Source organism: Opisthorchis viverrini, assembly GCF_000715545.1.
Source record: "Opisthorchis viverrini unplaced genomic scaffold opera_v5_146, whole genome shotgun sequence".
NCBI lineage: Eukaryota > Metazoa > Platyhelminthes > Trematoda > Opisthorchiida > Opisthorchiidae > Opisthorchis > Opisthorchis viverrini.
Genome location: NW_008751801.1, coordinates 6,524 through 24,234, shown reverse-complemented (window position 1 = coordinate 24,234; position 17,711 = coordinate 6,524). Strand labels below are relative to the sequence as shown.

Sequence of the window (17,711 nt, the reverse complement as noted above, 5' to 3'; positions counted from 1 at the left end):
TAAATGGGCGCTTGGTACGATAGATACTGTATGCCTGTATCATATGGTCAAATGTTCAAATGGGACGTCAAATACAGCAGAAAAACTGTTGCGAGTTTCCTGCGACCTGTTATAAGAAGTTCTTCGCCCTTATCGGAAATGAGGACGTGTTCAGGACCTTTTGTATAAAGGGTTTCATTGCTGGCCCCAGGGGATTCAATATCCGGTACACATCAACAATCAGCATCCACTTACTTCGGCCCAAAATGGATAGAGATTAGTGTTGTCCTCGAGGAGGTCAGCTAAAATTTAGACGGATACTGCAAATGAACTACGGGCTACATCATTGGGAGAGGCCTTTCAATGACCAGTGTTTGGGCAGCCTCACACAAGAGATTGCCGAAACAGCGCGAGGTTAACTTCGCTTCCTCGGCGACTGATAAGATAATCTTTTTTGTCCGTCAGGCAACCCAGAGACAGAGATTCCAACAAGTTGCGCAAGCACAGGCGTGGATAATCGTGATTCAAGGGGTGGATAAGTACCACGGATTTTATGGGATGGAAGTGCTCACCTTAAACTGGGCCATAGAGGTTCAGTGTGAAGGAAGTGCATTGGAAAGTGACGAGACAAGCAACCTGAGGTTGCACAAAAACTAAACCCCAAACTCACTCAATCGTCTTCGTCATCACTTAAGCGTTGCATTCGACGTTTGGAGCTAGAATCGTTGAGCGGCAGTTCAGAACCACCGTGAACTGAAAACGGTCGTTTTGTATGACAGCTACCTGCAGTTTTACCTTCTGAAATAATACCGAACTCCACAAATTCATCTGCCGCTGCTGAAACACGAGTTTCTCCTAGTATCGACGAATTTGGAATTTGTTTTGGAGCGCTGTCAAACTGTCTCGGATACATTCGTGAGGTACTGTCCAGATCGAGCTCTGAATAGATGTCCTCCAATCCATCCGATATTTCATCCTCATCCGAATCCAACGTTTGTCCTGGTTCTCGAGTAACAGTGAGGTCATCTTCGCCTTCGACTCTGGCTTCAATTGATGCGGTCAAGTTTAGCAACGAACGGCCTTCCTTGACCCTCACAAGCAATACGCCCTCTGGAAGAGGTAGACAGGTAGGCCGCCTATTTCCATACAACATATGATACAAATCCGCCACAGCACAGCGTAGTCGTGAGTCTCCACCGCAACCATAGTTCATCAAATTCCAAAGCCTACAAACCAGCTGTGGCGTGTCTAAACGACTGCCAGTCTCGCCTCTCTGAAAGGGGGGCATACGCAAGAACATTTGGACGGCTTCGAACCGAAGTCGAGCGTGTGAACTATCCGTCCCATCGTCTCGCTCGATAACTTCATTGAATATCCAATCAAGCGCCGGTTGATCACGCTCACCGCGGACATAATCCACAAGACACTCAAGACCAGCGAGTCGTACGTCATAGTAAAAACCAGGAGAGGCATACAGATAGAAGAGGCTAGGATCTACGGGCAGGAAACCGAGACGCTGTAGTCGGCGTATAGTAGCCAAACAAACAACAGTTATGGTGCCCTTGTAACTGGGAGTCAGCGTGTCCAAATTCAGATGATGAACGACTTCCTCGATTACCGTTCTAGCTTCAATAGGCAGTGAGGAGGATGACATTACACCACGAACTACAATGGCCGGAGTAAGAATGTCCTTCATCGTTCTTATTAGATCTGCAAGGTAACAATAATCCGAATATTCGTTACGTGTGTTATCATTGTGACGAAGCAGTTCGCTAATGAAAGGGAGTACTTCTCGAGGGCAAACTTGTTGGACGCGTAGTGTCGCTAATGATCGACATATGGCTCGCATGAGAAAATAGTGCTGAAGATGCTTGAAATTGTTTTGTCGGACTAGGCCTCGAGCAGCTGGGGAGCTGAACAATTGCCAAAATAGTGGGAGTAACACCGACGTTGCTGCGTTCGCTGATGTACCCTGGGCGCCGCCCATTGCGCTCAACTCATTCGCAATGTGACAGAGGGAAAAGCAGGCATCGGTACGGACACGATAAAAAACTCGTTCATTAGCAATCACGTTGGCGAGGGCATGCCGTGTCTCTGGGGATGGAAAGTCACGAAGGGCATGGGTAGCTTCCAACTGCCCAAGACAATCTCGATCATGCAGTAGCATCAGGTGCCACATGAAATCTGGTTGCTCTACATAAATTGTGTGAATAACAGCCAAATCAGGGTCCATGCGAACCCAAAGGAGTGGTGACTCTGCATCAATGCGTCCTAAATCCATGTCTACTTCATCACCATTGGCCAAAGGGATACGCTTCTTTCGATGTTTACGACTTTTGGAATGACAGGGCAAGTCACGAGCCATGCGGCCTTCTTCTAACTTGAATGTATGCATAAATGCTCCATCCAGTTCTTGAAGCATGACAGTCAGTGGGCCTGTGTAGCTCAGGGTTCCTCGAGACTGAAGATCCTATGGAGAGAAGAAACACCACACACTAATGCCTGTTTATAACTGAGTGTAAATTTCAGCATTAAAGACAGTTGCTACCAGAGTAATATAGCCTCCCTCAGCTCTTCTTAACAAGTTACCCAACGAAGCCCGAGCTACAGACTATAAAGCCTTAATATAAAAGTCATTCTAGTTTCAGCAGGGATCGGATTATCACGGTAGTCCTCACAAAGAAACTCTTCTGAAAAAATAGCCTTGTCTAGAGGACATAGGATTTAAACTCAGTGCAGTGGGTGACTCTGGGAGCCACAATATAACTCTACAGAATGGCTAAAAACTCCAGATGAATCTGATTAGGATCGCAATAGGTTTCCAGACCCAAAATTGTATAAAAAAAAGCTCGATGGAGAACTTAGGTTTATGTTTGTTATTATGAATCGCAGATGGTGCTGTTATCCATCATATGAGACACTCACCTACCCTCAGAAAGTGACAAAGCCCCGTGCCGGTTAATCTCTACACTTTAGAAAAGGTTTCTCAGAAGTGAATGATGAACGGCAGTTATTATGCCCACGTTCAACTTGATCGAAAACTATAAATCTGCACCACACTGGTAGCTGAACACAAAAATTGAACCCAAATTTCTCGAGTTGTTCGTCAAGCAGATGCACAAAATTGTGAATGCTAACGTGTGTAACACCCGAAGCCGAATTCTTAGCAACTGAGAAATTATCACAGTAGAAAGTTTTATGGCATACTAGAGGCATAATTAACGACTCTTACCTGTTTCAGTTCTAGTTCAACCACATTTCGTTTGCGGTTGAAATGAAACTTGACGAACAGCCGAACGTGACCCGTCCGGAAAACCCACTGATCAAGAAAGTTCTGTATATCTTGACCAGTAACCATTAGGATAATCCGGCGAAACGAGGATGTAGATAGTAAAAGATTAGCCTGATTTTCGTCGGATAAGCACGGTGGTACGTTGGAACAGTCGGGTGCAGTCAGTGTGTAGTCAGGTTGTTCATCGTGAGCGATGCTCTCGTCTTTGTGGTTGCCTGATGATGCGATTGAACCGTTGGGGAGGACTGAGGAAGCCGAGAGTCGAGCAAGAACGAGAAGCTTATTGAGAACTTGCAGTAGTACTGGTTGACCGAATCGAAGTTCCAGCATTCGAATAACCAGGTGGGATTTTTTTATGAACGCTGTCAAATAATTCGGAGAAATAGTCTGCGCAAGGGAGATGGGAAAGAGACGACTCAGTTGGTCAAATGATTGAAAAGCATATCAGCTAACGATTAACTTCAAAAAGAATGAAAAACACTGATGGTTCAGTCGGCAAATACACATTGTGGATGGTCTTGTGAACGCAATCAAATTACGGTTTGTCGGGGTTGGAGTGAAATGGGGTAACTGCCTCCGATTGGGTGGTATCATGACGCAGAGGTTTCGTTGGCAAGCTGAGTGCTCACCTGGCACTACGGTATGTAACTTCCTCGAGAGACATGTAAGGTCAGTAACGTTTCTCTACATTTTTCCAAAATCTCACACGTCTTCCGGGGCAGTTCATTGCACGCAACGCCTGTTTGACCTGTTTCCACCAGGGCATCTTAAGGGTGGTCTGAGTCAGAATAAGGTGGCTAATTGAAGGATCAGAAAGAGAGTAACAGCCTAGAGACATAGCCGAGGGAATATGCGGATGAAACCAGTTCATGGATTCAACATCTATATGCAGAGAGTATAGTTGTTCGCACATCTTCGAATAAACATTCGAGTAGTCTAAGTAAATATCTGCACCGGTGAACTCCATGAAAGCGTTGCACTGTGGGGATTGCTGAAGCAGCAGTGATGGCGTCAGCAGGAGCGCCACGTTGCGGAAAAAGTGGCAATCTTCGTTAAATGTTACCAAGTGATACTTCATCTGAGGACTTGTCTAGTACACCAAACACTATGCTGACAGACCTTCATGAATTCTAGACTGATTTTGTCACAAAATCTTGTACAGGTGACTAAGAAAGGGTACTCCACAAAATAGGAGTTGCTTGTACCAATACAGCGACTATATGAACAGCTCAGCTTCACTCAGCTGCATCAAAATGGTATGAATTCTTTGCCCATTAGCCCAGTCGATACATTCTGAACGGTTGTGCAAAGCCTAAAAGTACAAATTGTGAGAGAAACCAGGCCCAAAGGTTGGGCTTTCGGTCGAATCGACTGATAACAATCTAGATAGGTTGTTGCGGTCGGAAATTTACCATTCATGCTACAGGTGAGCATTGACGTTGCCAGCCACAATGGCAACTATCAACAGGTATACTGTCAAGCAAGGATCCTTCCCACCCGATGATTTGCGACGATACCAACCCCCGCACAGTCCTTTGTACCGCCAGAGATGCACAGTCAGAAGTGAGTGGAGTGATGGCGCAATTAGCTCAAACACTGTTTCGGATACACAGCACACACCAATGTCAACCAATTCCAATGTGAGAGCAAGAGCGGCTTGTTGTTTCGATTGCCTCAAAGTGCGAACATTAAAAGCACACAGGTAGACTGGGCGTCGAGTCTTGAAGATGGGTTACCAGATTCCTGAGGCTGTCAGCGCCGACTGAAGCGCAGATGCTGCGGCCAAAACCACTGCAAGGCAAATGGGGCCCCCAGTCCTAACGGAGGAGCTTACAAGGAGAGAGCTGGTACTGGGGTGGGGGGATGGAGGAAAAAGCATGTGAAAGGAAAAGAAGAAATGCGTCCCCCCTCTGTTGTATGCAGCAAGTAAGACGAACTGGCTGATAACATCACGTGAAAGCCGATGTAGCGTGAGAGTATCTTTGGTCTTAGGTATCACAGTTGTAAGCGAGCTGGGATACTGCCAGGGTGCCCAGACACATGGACGGGAAAATGATCTAAGCCCACAACAAAAGCCTGACCGCAAGGCGGGAAATGCAGGCGCATTCCCATTTTCAACAAGTCGCCGCCAGGGTGCCCAGACACATGGACGGGAAAATGATCTAAGCCCACAACAAAAGCCTGACCGCAAGGCGGGAAATGCAGGCGCATTCCCATTTTCAAAGAACAAGTCGCCACGCTAATTCCGACCCTAACCTGGAGGGCGGGGAGATTGTGTTGATCAGATCTCCAACCATTGACCAATCTGGTATGAGAGACTGCGAGTGTCGCAGGTCACTTCCAGGATAGCTCAATGGGTCGAGGTGGCACACAAACCGCCATACCATGGTAGAGTTCGTCCTCTTCATGTAGAAAGGGTTTTAGATTACTTCGACGTACTCGGGAAAGCCCACTTGAGTGACGCGCAAAATCAAAAGCCAGAAATTGTGGATTCTTGATATGTCAGTGAAATGCGGTACTGCATGTATAAAATACGTGGAGTGCATAATGCTACAATTCGATGTACTTTTTATGGGTCAGGGGCATGGTCTCGGCGCAGCAGCTGTAACTGCTGTTACATGGTTTATAGCTGACCGACGGGAGCTCGAGACAGCTCACAATCTCGGACCTCGTGTTTCGTTCGGATTGCATGACAACTAGGTACTGAATAATATAATAATAATAATAATAATAATAGTATTATATTCGTTTAGACATCATGCAAGCCAGATTCACACACAACGGTATGAACTGATGATAAATTCAATGAGAATGCAGTCTTTCGACGTGCGCGCTAGCCATCGCCACAGGGATATGTCGGTTTTCATTAAAATATTTGCCTACTGACCACGGAAAACAAGTAGGTAGTTAAGACTGGGGAAATGGAGTAATAAAGTTAGGGCGACCACCCGGAAGATGAGGGACATCCCCATGTCAACAACCACCAAAATTATGAGAACAGTACCGTCTGTCTACTAACTCCACAGTTAACCGGTGGTAACGAATAAATCACGTAGAGGAGGGAGCAGAACTCACATGAGGTGATTTCAAACCAAAGTGTGCGGTCCTGTTAGTGATTTTGGAAGGATCCAGCAGAATTCCGTATTTCGTGTGCTCGTAGTTGGTCACATGCAACATGTCTTTGCAGATAATCCGTCGGTACTCATTATTTCCAAACACACGCTTCTGATAGAGGCCTGATAAGTAACCAGCTATTCCCATTGGCAGCCAGGCATCACACCACGTATGTCCAGTGATGAAACAGCCAAAAAACTGCGAAGAAATGGCTAGAGATAGTATCTTACGGGTTTCGATGGCCTGATCAATAATGCGGGAAGAATGAAGTAGATCTACCGGGAAAATCAACAGCGAGGCAAAGGCCTGAAAGTCGCTGTACGCTCGATCCACAAATACAGTATTGATGGTCGAAAATGGATATTGTGAGGCGAGAAGGGCCTCGAAGTGCTCTATAATGTCAGGCAAATGAGACACCGTATGCTTCAGCAAATTCAGCAATCCACCAGGACAAAAGTGAGTAGCATTGTTCGAAAGCACCGGATCGGGGTACACTTCGAAAGCTCCAACAGCGAGACCAATGTAGGGAGCAGCAACTGGTTGAGCAACATAAAAGTGGTATGTTTTGTGAGTTAAATCTTCCGTATAATACGGCGCATCTAACAATTCACCAGGGGCAACAGCAACCATATCTTCAAAGACGGTGATTTCAATCTTCCAAGTACAGGGCTCTGCGCAATCAATGCAAGGAAACCATAATCGTGAGGAGTTTGGCATTGAAGCTGTGAAAGCATGTACCCCCCGGTCAACCAGACTTCCTTCTCCTGGAGGAACTACAAAATAGAAACCCGATTTGGGTTTATTCAGTGAAAACTCCAAAGTAATTCTGAAAGGCCTTCCAAAGCTGATAAGAGGCCAAAAGTCTGGCGGAATTCGAATCGTCACTTCACCGGCATGTATATCTGGATCGGTTTTTTCGGCCACGAGGGTATGGTCACGCTGGAAGCAATCCAAGGTCCGCAATTTTGTATCCCGACTGCAAATTTCTAGACTTGGGTCGTGATAGATGACTGGTAGATCAGTAGGGACAGGAAATCGGTGAGTTTTCGCAGAAGTCCATTTAACAGAAGAGCCAGAGACCGCTTGCTCATATGCTTCAGCGTTTGGGTCAGCAGGCTCCAGTAAAACGCGATGTATGCGACACTGACGACAGTTTAGGTGCACTCTGCGCAGATCCGATGTGGTCGGCCAAAGGATTAATTGTGTGAACCCAACAAGAAGCCGTTGTTCGAAGTCAATTTGTGTTATGCATAGATTTTGATGTGACAGGCGAAATCCTCTGGTGATCGCAGGCTGAGTAGATTCAATAGACGGACCTACGGGGGTTGTCCACGGATCATCTGAGATAAACATGGGGTACAAGAAATGAATACTCATGAAAAGACAACTAATAACACGCTAAAAACGAGCCATCAGTGAACAGAACCAGAATGGACTGCTGTTTAAGAGCACAACCAACTTGAATGCTCAATTGTCGTTAGATATTCGTTTTCTGCGAACACGTTCTCAAAACATCAGACCTTTCTAAAACGACCAAATATACAGTTTAGCAAATTTGTCGTTAGCTTCGGAGCTCCCAAAGCAATGGGAGTCGGAAGCCAATACAGAGTAAATCGAAGTACCAAATTATCAAGGCATGGATTCAGTACGTATATGAGGATAGTGGCTTCTACCTGGAAATATTGCATTCTCGACAGAGCGGCACCTGCATGTACATCATTATCCGAAAATTAAGCGACTTGCATGAGAAGCGGTTTTTTATTACGCTGGATATCACTATCAGCTGAAACTCAATACTTACGGTGGCGTCCAGCAAAGGTAAACGTTTGAATAAACGTGAATCCGGTTCTGGAAGGTCAAACAGTGGTGCGCCACCCGAATGATACTCTGTACTTTCCAAGCCAGACCACCTGTTTTCTCATCCATTTCACGTCCGTCTTTGGGAATTAATCAATACAAGTCACTACTTATCAGTCTTTCACACCCTGGCAAACTTTAAACCTGTCCATCCTAAATCACGATCGATTAATGTGCGAAGGATACTAATGATGAAAACGCCGGCCTCGGATACGGGTATTGTGATCTGTCCACCTTTATGCAAGAACGTGGGATGTCCTAAGAGTGAACTAAATCCGCTAGGAAAATGAGGTACCAGGCTATCGTTCAAATGAAATCTCTAGGGTATTGCGCGCATCACACTACAACCTACTACAATCTCGACCGCGAAAACACATGTAGGCGGTTCGCCTAGCAACGTCTCTGAAAGGGTCTCACAATCATGAAGCTCATCGCTGTATTTGGTCGTCTGACAAGGCCCCAACCGACTGTAGCTCTGACACCATCAAATACACGTCTTGTAATGCCCTGTTCTGGTGAGCTAAAAGTTCAAATATCGTCGCCGGAGATATGAATGCAAAACTGGGTAGGTTGAGCGTTGCTGAGACTCAATTAGGTGGTCAACATGTATTGAATTGGGTACGTAAGGTCAATGAGTGCTACAGCTATGTGCTGTCCTCCAACGGCGTGCCGGCTACGAACTCAAATTGACCACATTACCATCAGTTACTAATGGCGTGGATGAATAGCTGACTGCCGCTCGTTTTGGAACACATTCGTGGATTCCGACCACGCGCCCGTTCCGAGTCACTGCTTCTTTCGTGTTCCAGAGTCGCATAAGGAGCGGATCAATTGCTTAGCAACTGAGAGATGTTAGCCGAATTTACTAGAATCGCCTTCCGGAATCTTTTCTAACTGCTCCACCGTCAGGTGTGAATTCGTGTTGAAACGAGATCACCACATCCTTGCACGGTGCTGTGGATTTTGTATGTGGCACGGCGCTACCAGACACGCTCAAGTACCCGATATCAGACCAAACAGTGGAACTGCTCAAATCTCAGAGAAATATCTCCTCCGGTGTCAAACATGAAATGGCCCGACGAATTATCAGACGTCAAGTGAAAACGAGAGAGCGGGTTCATCGTGAAATCTGGTGGACACGGAAAGCTAAGGAGATGAAAGAGGTCCAGAAAGCCGGGAATGCTCAAAGACTATTTCAGTTAATTCTTGCGACTAGGTCCCGGAACCACATGTGAGCGAAATCATCAAGGATCAGTCTTCACTTGTGGCCTTCTACCCGTGGCTGATGGTCAGGTGATCCAGATGGGTCATAGCTGGTTTGCAGTTGGAAACTTTCCGTACATTTTTATTCTTCCTTCATAGTAAAGCTCTCAAATAAATTATGGTTGTACGGCAGCGAAGTGTCAGCGGTGGACACTGATGCCATTCTGTCAGTGATGATGATGATGAGTTGGTGGCCACCAATTTATGCTATACGGACGCTGATGTTACGTCCTGGCCAGAAACAGCTCATGATCAGTACACAACTGAAGGAGTGGCTCTCCGTTGCTTGTTTGACCGCCCAAATGTGATTCCAAAGAGCTCAGACGACCGACCTAGCCATTCATATCGCCCGCAATGATCACAATGTCTGGGCTTCTTGCTCGAACGCCCAGGAGATGGAGAAGACCTTCGCTGCAGGCAACAACCACGTCCTGTTTCAACTGGTCCGATGAACGGGTCAAAAGAAAACAGATGTCAGTGAGAAAATATTCGAAAAAGACGGAATAGCAATTCACTCCCTCAGTCGCCGTCTTGAGCGGTGAACTGAGCACTTCCAAGAACAGTTCACCTTCAACACAAACACTGGAAGAACCAAGCAGGCCCGAATGAAGCATTGACACCAACCCACCATCGGCCATTGAAATCCAGCGTGAGATTTCAATCCTGAAGCGCAACAAGGCACCTGACAGGGACGGTCTACACCTCGCACTCTTTAAAGAAAGTGGCTAGGTCCTAGTAAGCAGTCTGACAACCATAGTGCGGAAGATTTGGAACGAAAACAGAATACCAGCCGAATGGAGCCCTCGACCGTCATCCCAGATTTCAAAAAGGGGACAAGGACGTCACGTGAAACCCATCATGGTATAAACCTGATATCCGTCGCATCTAAGGTGCTCTCTGGCATTAATTTGTGCAGGTTGATGGATTATCGGGAGAGACAGATCCATGGGAATCAAGCTGGGTTTCACCCTGGTCGAGGATGCATCGACCATATCTTTACCTTGAGACAAATCCTTGAATAGCGCCACTCCTTCAGACGTCTCACGTTGGTCGTTTTTCTTGATTTGAAGGCTGCTTTTGATTCTGTCGATCGTCAGCAACTTTGACAGTGTCTGGCGACCAAGGGTGTCCCTTCCAAAAGTTTTCTCCCTTATGCGAACTCCTGTGGGCGCGTACGAGTATACAGGAAGCTCTCGCCTGATTTTACCACGTCCAGTGGTGTGGGGTAAGGCTGTCCTTTTCCCCTGTCCTCTCAAACTTTGTTATTGACATGCTGTTTGAAATTTTGCTGCCTGTCTCCGAAACCTCGGGAGTCGAAATGCTCCCTGGACGTTCCATCATGGGCACTGAGTATACAGCAGACGATAGTACTCTCCTTGATTCAGATTCTTCCCCAATACAAACGATTTTAAATAACCTAAATAACTCTGCCGCACGGTTTGGCATGTGCTTCACACCTGCAAAGTGTAAAGTGCTGCTACAGGACTGGGTGGGATCAAACACACACCTCATTCTTGCAAATGAGCCAATCGACGTGGTAGACAAATGTGTTTACCTGGGCAGCTGTATAAGTTCCGGCGGACTGGCTGGAGTTGCCAGGGAAGCTTTTGCCAACCTCCGACACCTATGGTGCCGTCGTGACGTGAGCTCGTCTATCAAGAGCAGAGTTGAAACTGCGGTGGTGCGATCCATACTGCTTTATGGATCAGAGACGTGGCTCCTACGCGCAGAGGACCTACGGAAGATCATCGGTGTCTCCGAAGTATTGGTCAGGTCTGCTAAGGTAAGCCAGATGGTCTTAGGAAGAAAGTACTCTCCCGCAATAGATGAATTGCTCATGCTTCATAGGTTACGCTGGGTAGGACATGTACTCCGCATGCCAGAAGACAGTCTACCTTACAGAGCTCTTCGCGCAGCCCTGTGCTGAGTGGAAGCAACCGAGATGCGGACAGTATATGACCTGGCAACGAATTATAATGGGATTAGCCAGTAAACTTAGTCGGGTGGGCAACTACCACCTCCCTGGATGGGGACCCCAGGACCCAAATCACCAGTGGCTAATGACATTGGCGTAAATGGCCCAATCGAGCCGTCAGTGGCGCTCGTGCATCAAAGCTATCGTCTTCAATGCGTAGCTACCCAATTTCTGAACAAACTGAACATGCCTTCGCCTCCAAGGCTTGGTTGTATGTCCACTTTCCCGAAACTGTAGCAGCTGGAACCAATATGCCTATGGCACACAATTTATAGCTGATAAATTGATTGATTGCTTGCTTCGTGCTCGACGAGTGAGCTTGGAAAGTATCCTTCTCAGCATCAGAACTGCAGTACGTTGGGACATACGCAGGCAATATGAACCGGCATCGTCTTTTTGACTGAACTGGATGACTGGACGTCGCAAACACGACTGTTCACTGGGACCCAATCCAGCAAAGCGCATTTAGCTCTGAGATTGAGTGAAACCCACACGCCATGTATTCCACGAGTAATCGCTTCCGGATCACCGGACAAACGGAGGGAGAAATGTGAGGGCTGAGTTGGCATTCAGACGCACAACCACGCTTGGGTCATGTATGCGTGTTTCGGGGACACAACAGACATCAATTTCAAGGGAACATGAGGTTTTAGCAACAGATATGGTTGCAACTCGATACCGGTGGCGTTCTTGTTGTCATTTTCTATCCAGATTGCCTGTATGCGTGTCTGGAGGTGTAGACACCTCGGAACGATTGTAGTAAGCTAGCAATAATTCCCTTATTCATCAATTTTTATTCTTTTATTCACAATAGAGCTTTCAAATAATTCACGGTTGTACGGCAGTGAAACATCAGTGGTAAACACTGACGCTGTCGATGTAAGTTTGAGATAAAGCAAAATGAACGTCAGTATGGGCAAAACTGACCCATAAATCGAACAGCCGGTCGCCTAAAGCTTCGAGGGGTGAAAAATCCAAATCATTCGAATTTCGTCGAAATCTGAAAATGCTGAAAACAGACAGATAAACGCGCGATGAACCCGAGAATAAATCACAACAAATAGCGTAAAACCACGGTATGTTAAACAGTTCGAAATATCATTAGAAAGCTCATTTGCATAAAATGGGATCCTCTGGAGAGCTAGTCCTCAGAAGACTGATAGGCTATTGAACACGCGCGAAGTCTCCGAGGAAGGAGGCTTGAAAGACAGAGACAGTCCATGTAAAAGGGATGAAAGGTGAATTCTGGTACGGTTTTAATCAACACATACATGGTGTACAAGGAATCACCATATGAAACCTGCTGTAGGAAAGAACTGCTACAACACATAGGCAATGCAATAACGTAGTGATTCAATGAGATAAATAACAACTCCAGCCCTAAAAGGAGTAGAAAGTGTAGTGCATGTGACAGAACTCGAGTAAACTCGAGACATAACAGGCAACTTGAAAACAAGGACAAAGATCTTGAATATAATCGTAGGTGTGGATGCGCTTTGGTCAATAAATCTACGTTATGAATGATCAAATAGTCGAAGACGTATGAGTAATTCAGACCCAAGGGACCAAGCATTACAGTCATGAACATAGTCACAGTCATTCAAATGGTGGGATTTACTTTTGACGACAAAGATGACACAAGCTGGTGAATACTGAGTGCATCATTTTTATGAACCACAGCCTACGCAGCTTTTAAGACATGAAAACAGATAAATGAAATCGAGGTTCCCACGTGAAGCCCCAGAGAAGACCAGAATTGGAAATTCTGAGGCGATAATTAGCTTCCGAAGGCTCAAAATACATGACAAAACAAGAGAGCAATTTTGTATTACGAACATATCATGAGAATGGATGGCCGTGTGCCAACAAAATACCATCATCTGCGTAATTCAAATCAAGTCTTTTTTTACTTTCACTGAGGTGGTGTGGTTTGAGCAACAGTCGGGGGAAAGGAAAATCGTAGTCGACTCTACTGGCGAACAAAGGCCGATAAGGGCGTCAGTGACTCGATATTCTTAGTATATGGCCCCACTATCGTAGTTGGTACTGCTTCCGAACTGAGCTATATGGTGAGAAAGATATCGAATTTCAAACACTCGATAGTGGACTTCATAACTGACAAGCTGTCCTAGCCAGAGGTTGGCGGTGTTTGGTAGGCAGCAATGATAAAAACTGATAAATCCAAAAAGCCAAAAAAACGGGATGCCTGACAAGTAGAACCGTACATTACAAAGACCAAGCAAAATTTCCGAGGGTATCGCTGGATGAGAGTTTGTACATGGGTTTATGGCAAGTAGTACGAAATACGTCCATGAATGCGACTCGGGGCCACTTTCGATTTTGCCTTTCAGTCATCATCATCATCATCAACGACAGCATGACATCAGTGTTCAACACCAATGCTTCACTGCCGTACAACCATGACTTAGTTGAAAGCCTTATTGTAAAGAAAAGAATAAAGGTGGATGGGGAAGGGACTTAGTGCTAGCTTAACACAATCATTTCGAGGTGCCTACACCTCCAGACATTCACTCAGACAATCTGGACAGAAATTGACAACAAGAACGCCACTGACATCGGTTGGCAGCCATATCTTGTAGTGTCTCCAACCAGGCTCAGTGAGGATCACGTGGTCCCCATCCTGGAAAACGAGTAGCACCGACAGCACCCAAGCGTTTCGTGATCTCCTTCATACTCCTCTGCCAGGTCATGGGTTGGCTACCTCTCTGATTACGCCACTCCGAATTGGGCATGGAAAACAGTACTCTCTTCGGCAAACGATGGTTCGGCATGCGTAAAACATGTCCCAACCAACGCAGCTTCTGGTGCTGGACACATTCTTCAATAGAAGTACCCGTTACACAACCGAAAACACGCTTTCTAACTGCCTCGTTACGGATTCGCTGACACCAACCCACACGAGCTATGGTTCTGAGACAACGATTGTCGAACACCTGAAGACGTCTCAGGTCCGCTGCTCGAGTAGGCCAAGTCTCACAGCCATACAACAAAACAGCCCGTACTGTAGCTTGATACACACGTCCCTTCAGATTCAGAGATAAACCATTCTGACGCCATAGGTGTCTCAAGTTAGCAAACACGGCCCGAGCCTTGCAGATTCGTGCATCCACCTCATCTGTCACACTACAATCAGAACTAATACAACTTCCAAGGTACGTAAAACGCTCCACAACTTCCAGTACCTCTCGCTGGATTGTAAGTGGCATGTTCAGTGACTGCACGTCCACAAGCATGACCTTACACTTTGTGGGTGCAAAGTGCATACCAAAGGACGGGGTGACTTTGGTCAGTTCATCCAAGAATACTTGCGCCTTTTCCTCCTCTTCGAACATGAGAACGATGTCGTCTGCATATTCCAGATCGACAAGGTTTTCTTCACAGGCTATTTGAACACCAGGGTTTTGGAGACCCTCCAGCGTTCGTCTCATTATTTCATCGATCACAAAGTTAAAAAGGAATGGAGAGAGTGGGCATCCCTGATGGACACCGCTTTGTGTGCGGAAGCTTTTGGAGAGCTCTCCGTACACTCTCACAGGTCCAGAAGTCTGAGAATACAAAGAACGTATTATGTATTAAAACTTCCGGGGCATTCTTTGGTGGGCAAGCGTCTGAAGAAGAACAGACCGATCAACCGAGTCGAATGCGCCTCGGAAATCCAGGAATACTAGAATCGTGGGTCGCTTATACGTACGGCGTTGTTCTAGCACCTGACGCAGTGTGAAGATTTGGTCAACAAAACCCCTACCAGGCCGGAATCCCGCTTGCTGCTCGCGAGTCAGCATCTCACGAGCCACCGTAAGGCGACGAAGCACAATTGACGCCAACAGTCTCCGGTAACTGATGGCAATGTGGTCGATTTGAGTTTGTGGCCGGCCTGTTGTTGGAGGACACCAAGTGGCCAGACGACTTCGGCTATTTCGGAAGTTCGTCCAGTCCCTTCGTGACGGTTTGCCTTTCAGGCGCCGACATGTTTACAAAATGGGACATAGTGAAGCGTGAGCGCCTTCATGTTTCGTTACCAAGTTATCCCGGTTGTTTATCCACTTTCCGCCCGGATCTATGCAATGGAAGACGTTGGGAGGTCATCCTGAATAGACCTACCAATCAATGGGGTCGACGCTGATCTATGGCATACACAATCAATGGGGGAAAACCATGACCAGAAGTTCAACTGCACCCACGTCCCTCAGCCACATCCCAATCAACCAGACGTACACAGTGGACTGTCAGTTTGTATCTATCAACCACATCCAAAGTCTCTAGACAAGCTTTCGATCTCGAATGAAACAAGGCATCGGAGCAGTAAGGCTTCAAGGTGGTGTTTAGTACTAGTGTATCGACGAGCTTCTTCGCTGGGTTAAGTGACTCCCCCCCCCCCCCATAATCCCTATCTGTAAGAATCAATGCACCAGCTGCAGCAGATGCCGTGGTTACCAATCTCCCCAACTTTGCTTCTAAAAATCTGACATCCATTAGGCTCCAGCGATACTGCGCGAGCAATCAATCCGTGAAGAACCGGCGGGCTTCCGACCGGGTCGAAGCTGTACTGACCAAATGTTTAAGCAACTGCTGGGGCTGCGCCACAAACTCACTGTCTCGTGAAATTAAAAATGGTCCCGACACTGTCAACATCAGCAACTTGTGGAAGTGTTTCAAAGAAGATGGGGTTGCGTCAAAATGTGGTGAAACTCTGAAGACGCAAGATACGCGTACTTTTGGGCAAGTTCAAGCGTACGGCGGACTATCCTCGCGTAATTGCTGTTTAAAGGAGGTTACGACAAGGCTGTCCAATACTGACGTCTCTATCTACGTTAAGTATACATGATGTACTCGAAAAAATGTGAAATTTCTACAAATTGCGGTGTTGAGCTATTAGCAGGGGACCCAATCGGAAGGCTAGGATACGCAGGCGATAAAGCAATAGTTTGTGAATGCGAGAACAGGACACAGGATGGCACTGACAAGCTGACCGCTTCCAACTCTCGTTTTGGTATGAGTTCCTATTCACAAAGGTTCAAACGTCCTAAAGTGGTCAAGCAACGGACACACTCTACCGATGGAGTGAGACTCGAAGTGGTTGAGAAGTGAGTACATCTTGGAACACATTAAGACTATTTGGCTCAAGTGTAAAATAACCCACCGCACTGCCGAAGCCAGAGCGACAACGCCCCGGTATGTGCTAATTCGCTATGGTTATGAAAGATTGGCTATTCAGGTAGACGACAAGAATCGCCCGAGTGCTGGATGATTAATGCCTAAGAAACACTACCAACATGTGGCGGACGTAACTTGTAACAGAACCCGTCAGCGCGCGGTCAAAGAAAACAATCGTTACGGATGAAGTTCAGATTAGCTTTTCGGCTCACAAACGGTGCACAGGTGCACGGAGACCAGCCGCTCCTAATAACCGAACATCACGTCAATTGGACGGATGTCACGTGCGGGCTACGGGCTAAACGAGGCATGATCTGAGTAGCCAGAATCAGGATAAAGGATTATAGCTCGGTGTCTTTTGCCCTCTCACGCAGATTCTAGCGCAACCTTGTGGGACATTCTGTAGTGGCCTTATAAATGCAGTTGTAATATTCTTTTGTCTCTGTATAGGCCTGCCTCAAGATATCGTGTCTTCTGTTATACCACAGTTGAACCATCGTTTTTAGCACACAGTCCCTGTGGACTGGCTGCAGACGAAATCAATTCCCGAAGAGGTCATGTCAGCAATTGCTAACCTCTAACATTGGTGGCGCCGAAATGACATCATTTTGACTGTTAGGCGTAGAGTGTACAATGCTACCACCAACCTGGTTCTCAATCCCCACTACATGAGACAAACAGATCCACTTGACGTCAATGAACTTATTGGGCCTCGCCACCAACACGTGGCTCTCATCGACTTAGTTCCTGTTAGGCAGGAATCCACGCGGATCCCACTATACCGCACGTCTTTAGGCGCTGCTACGGCCGAGAAGCCTAGCCCGCTCGAGGTTGGCCCAAAATTCGGGACGCTTGCCGGTCCGGCATCAAGTAGAGATCTGATTGGTCAACAATCTGGACCCAACAGCCAATTATGACCCAGTATTGGCCAAATGCCGGTTGCCAATGGAGCTCCAGGACGCGTCAGAAATTCCAGAAAGTTATAGCCGCTTACGCTATATATACGAAGCGCTGTACAACTGTTCCTGATTTCGTTTTGGGCGTTAATAGACCTTT

General features: G+C 46.6%; 1 protein-coding gene across 1 annotated transcript; it reads right to left on the bottom strand.

The window, feature by feature from the left end:
- Positions 1–775: 775 nt before the first annotated feature.
- On the bottom strand, positions 776–15,046 carry T265_14113 (hypothetical protein; the record flags this gene model as incomplete). The annotated part of the gene is made up of 4 exons (XM_009172104.1): positions 776–2,440; positions 3,212–3,658; positions 6,347–7,725; positions 14,335–15,046. Coding segments are annotated over 4 exons (4,203 nt in total), but the record flags the coding sequence as incomplete, so codon positions are not given.
- Between the last annotated feature and the right edge of the window lie 2,665 nt (positions 15,047–17,711).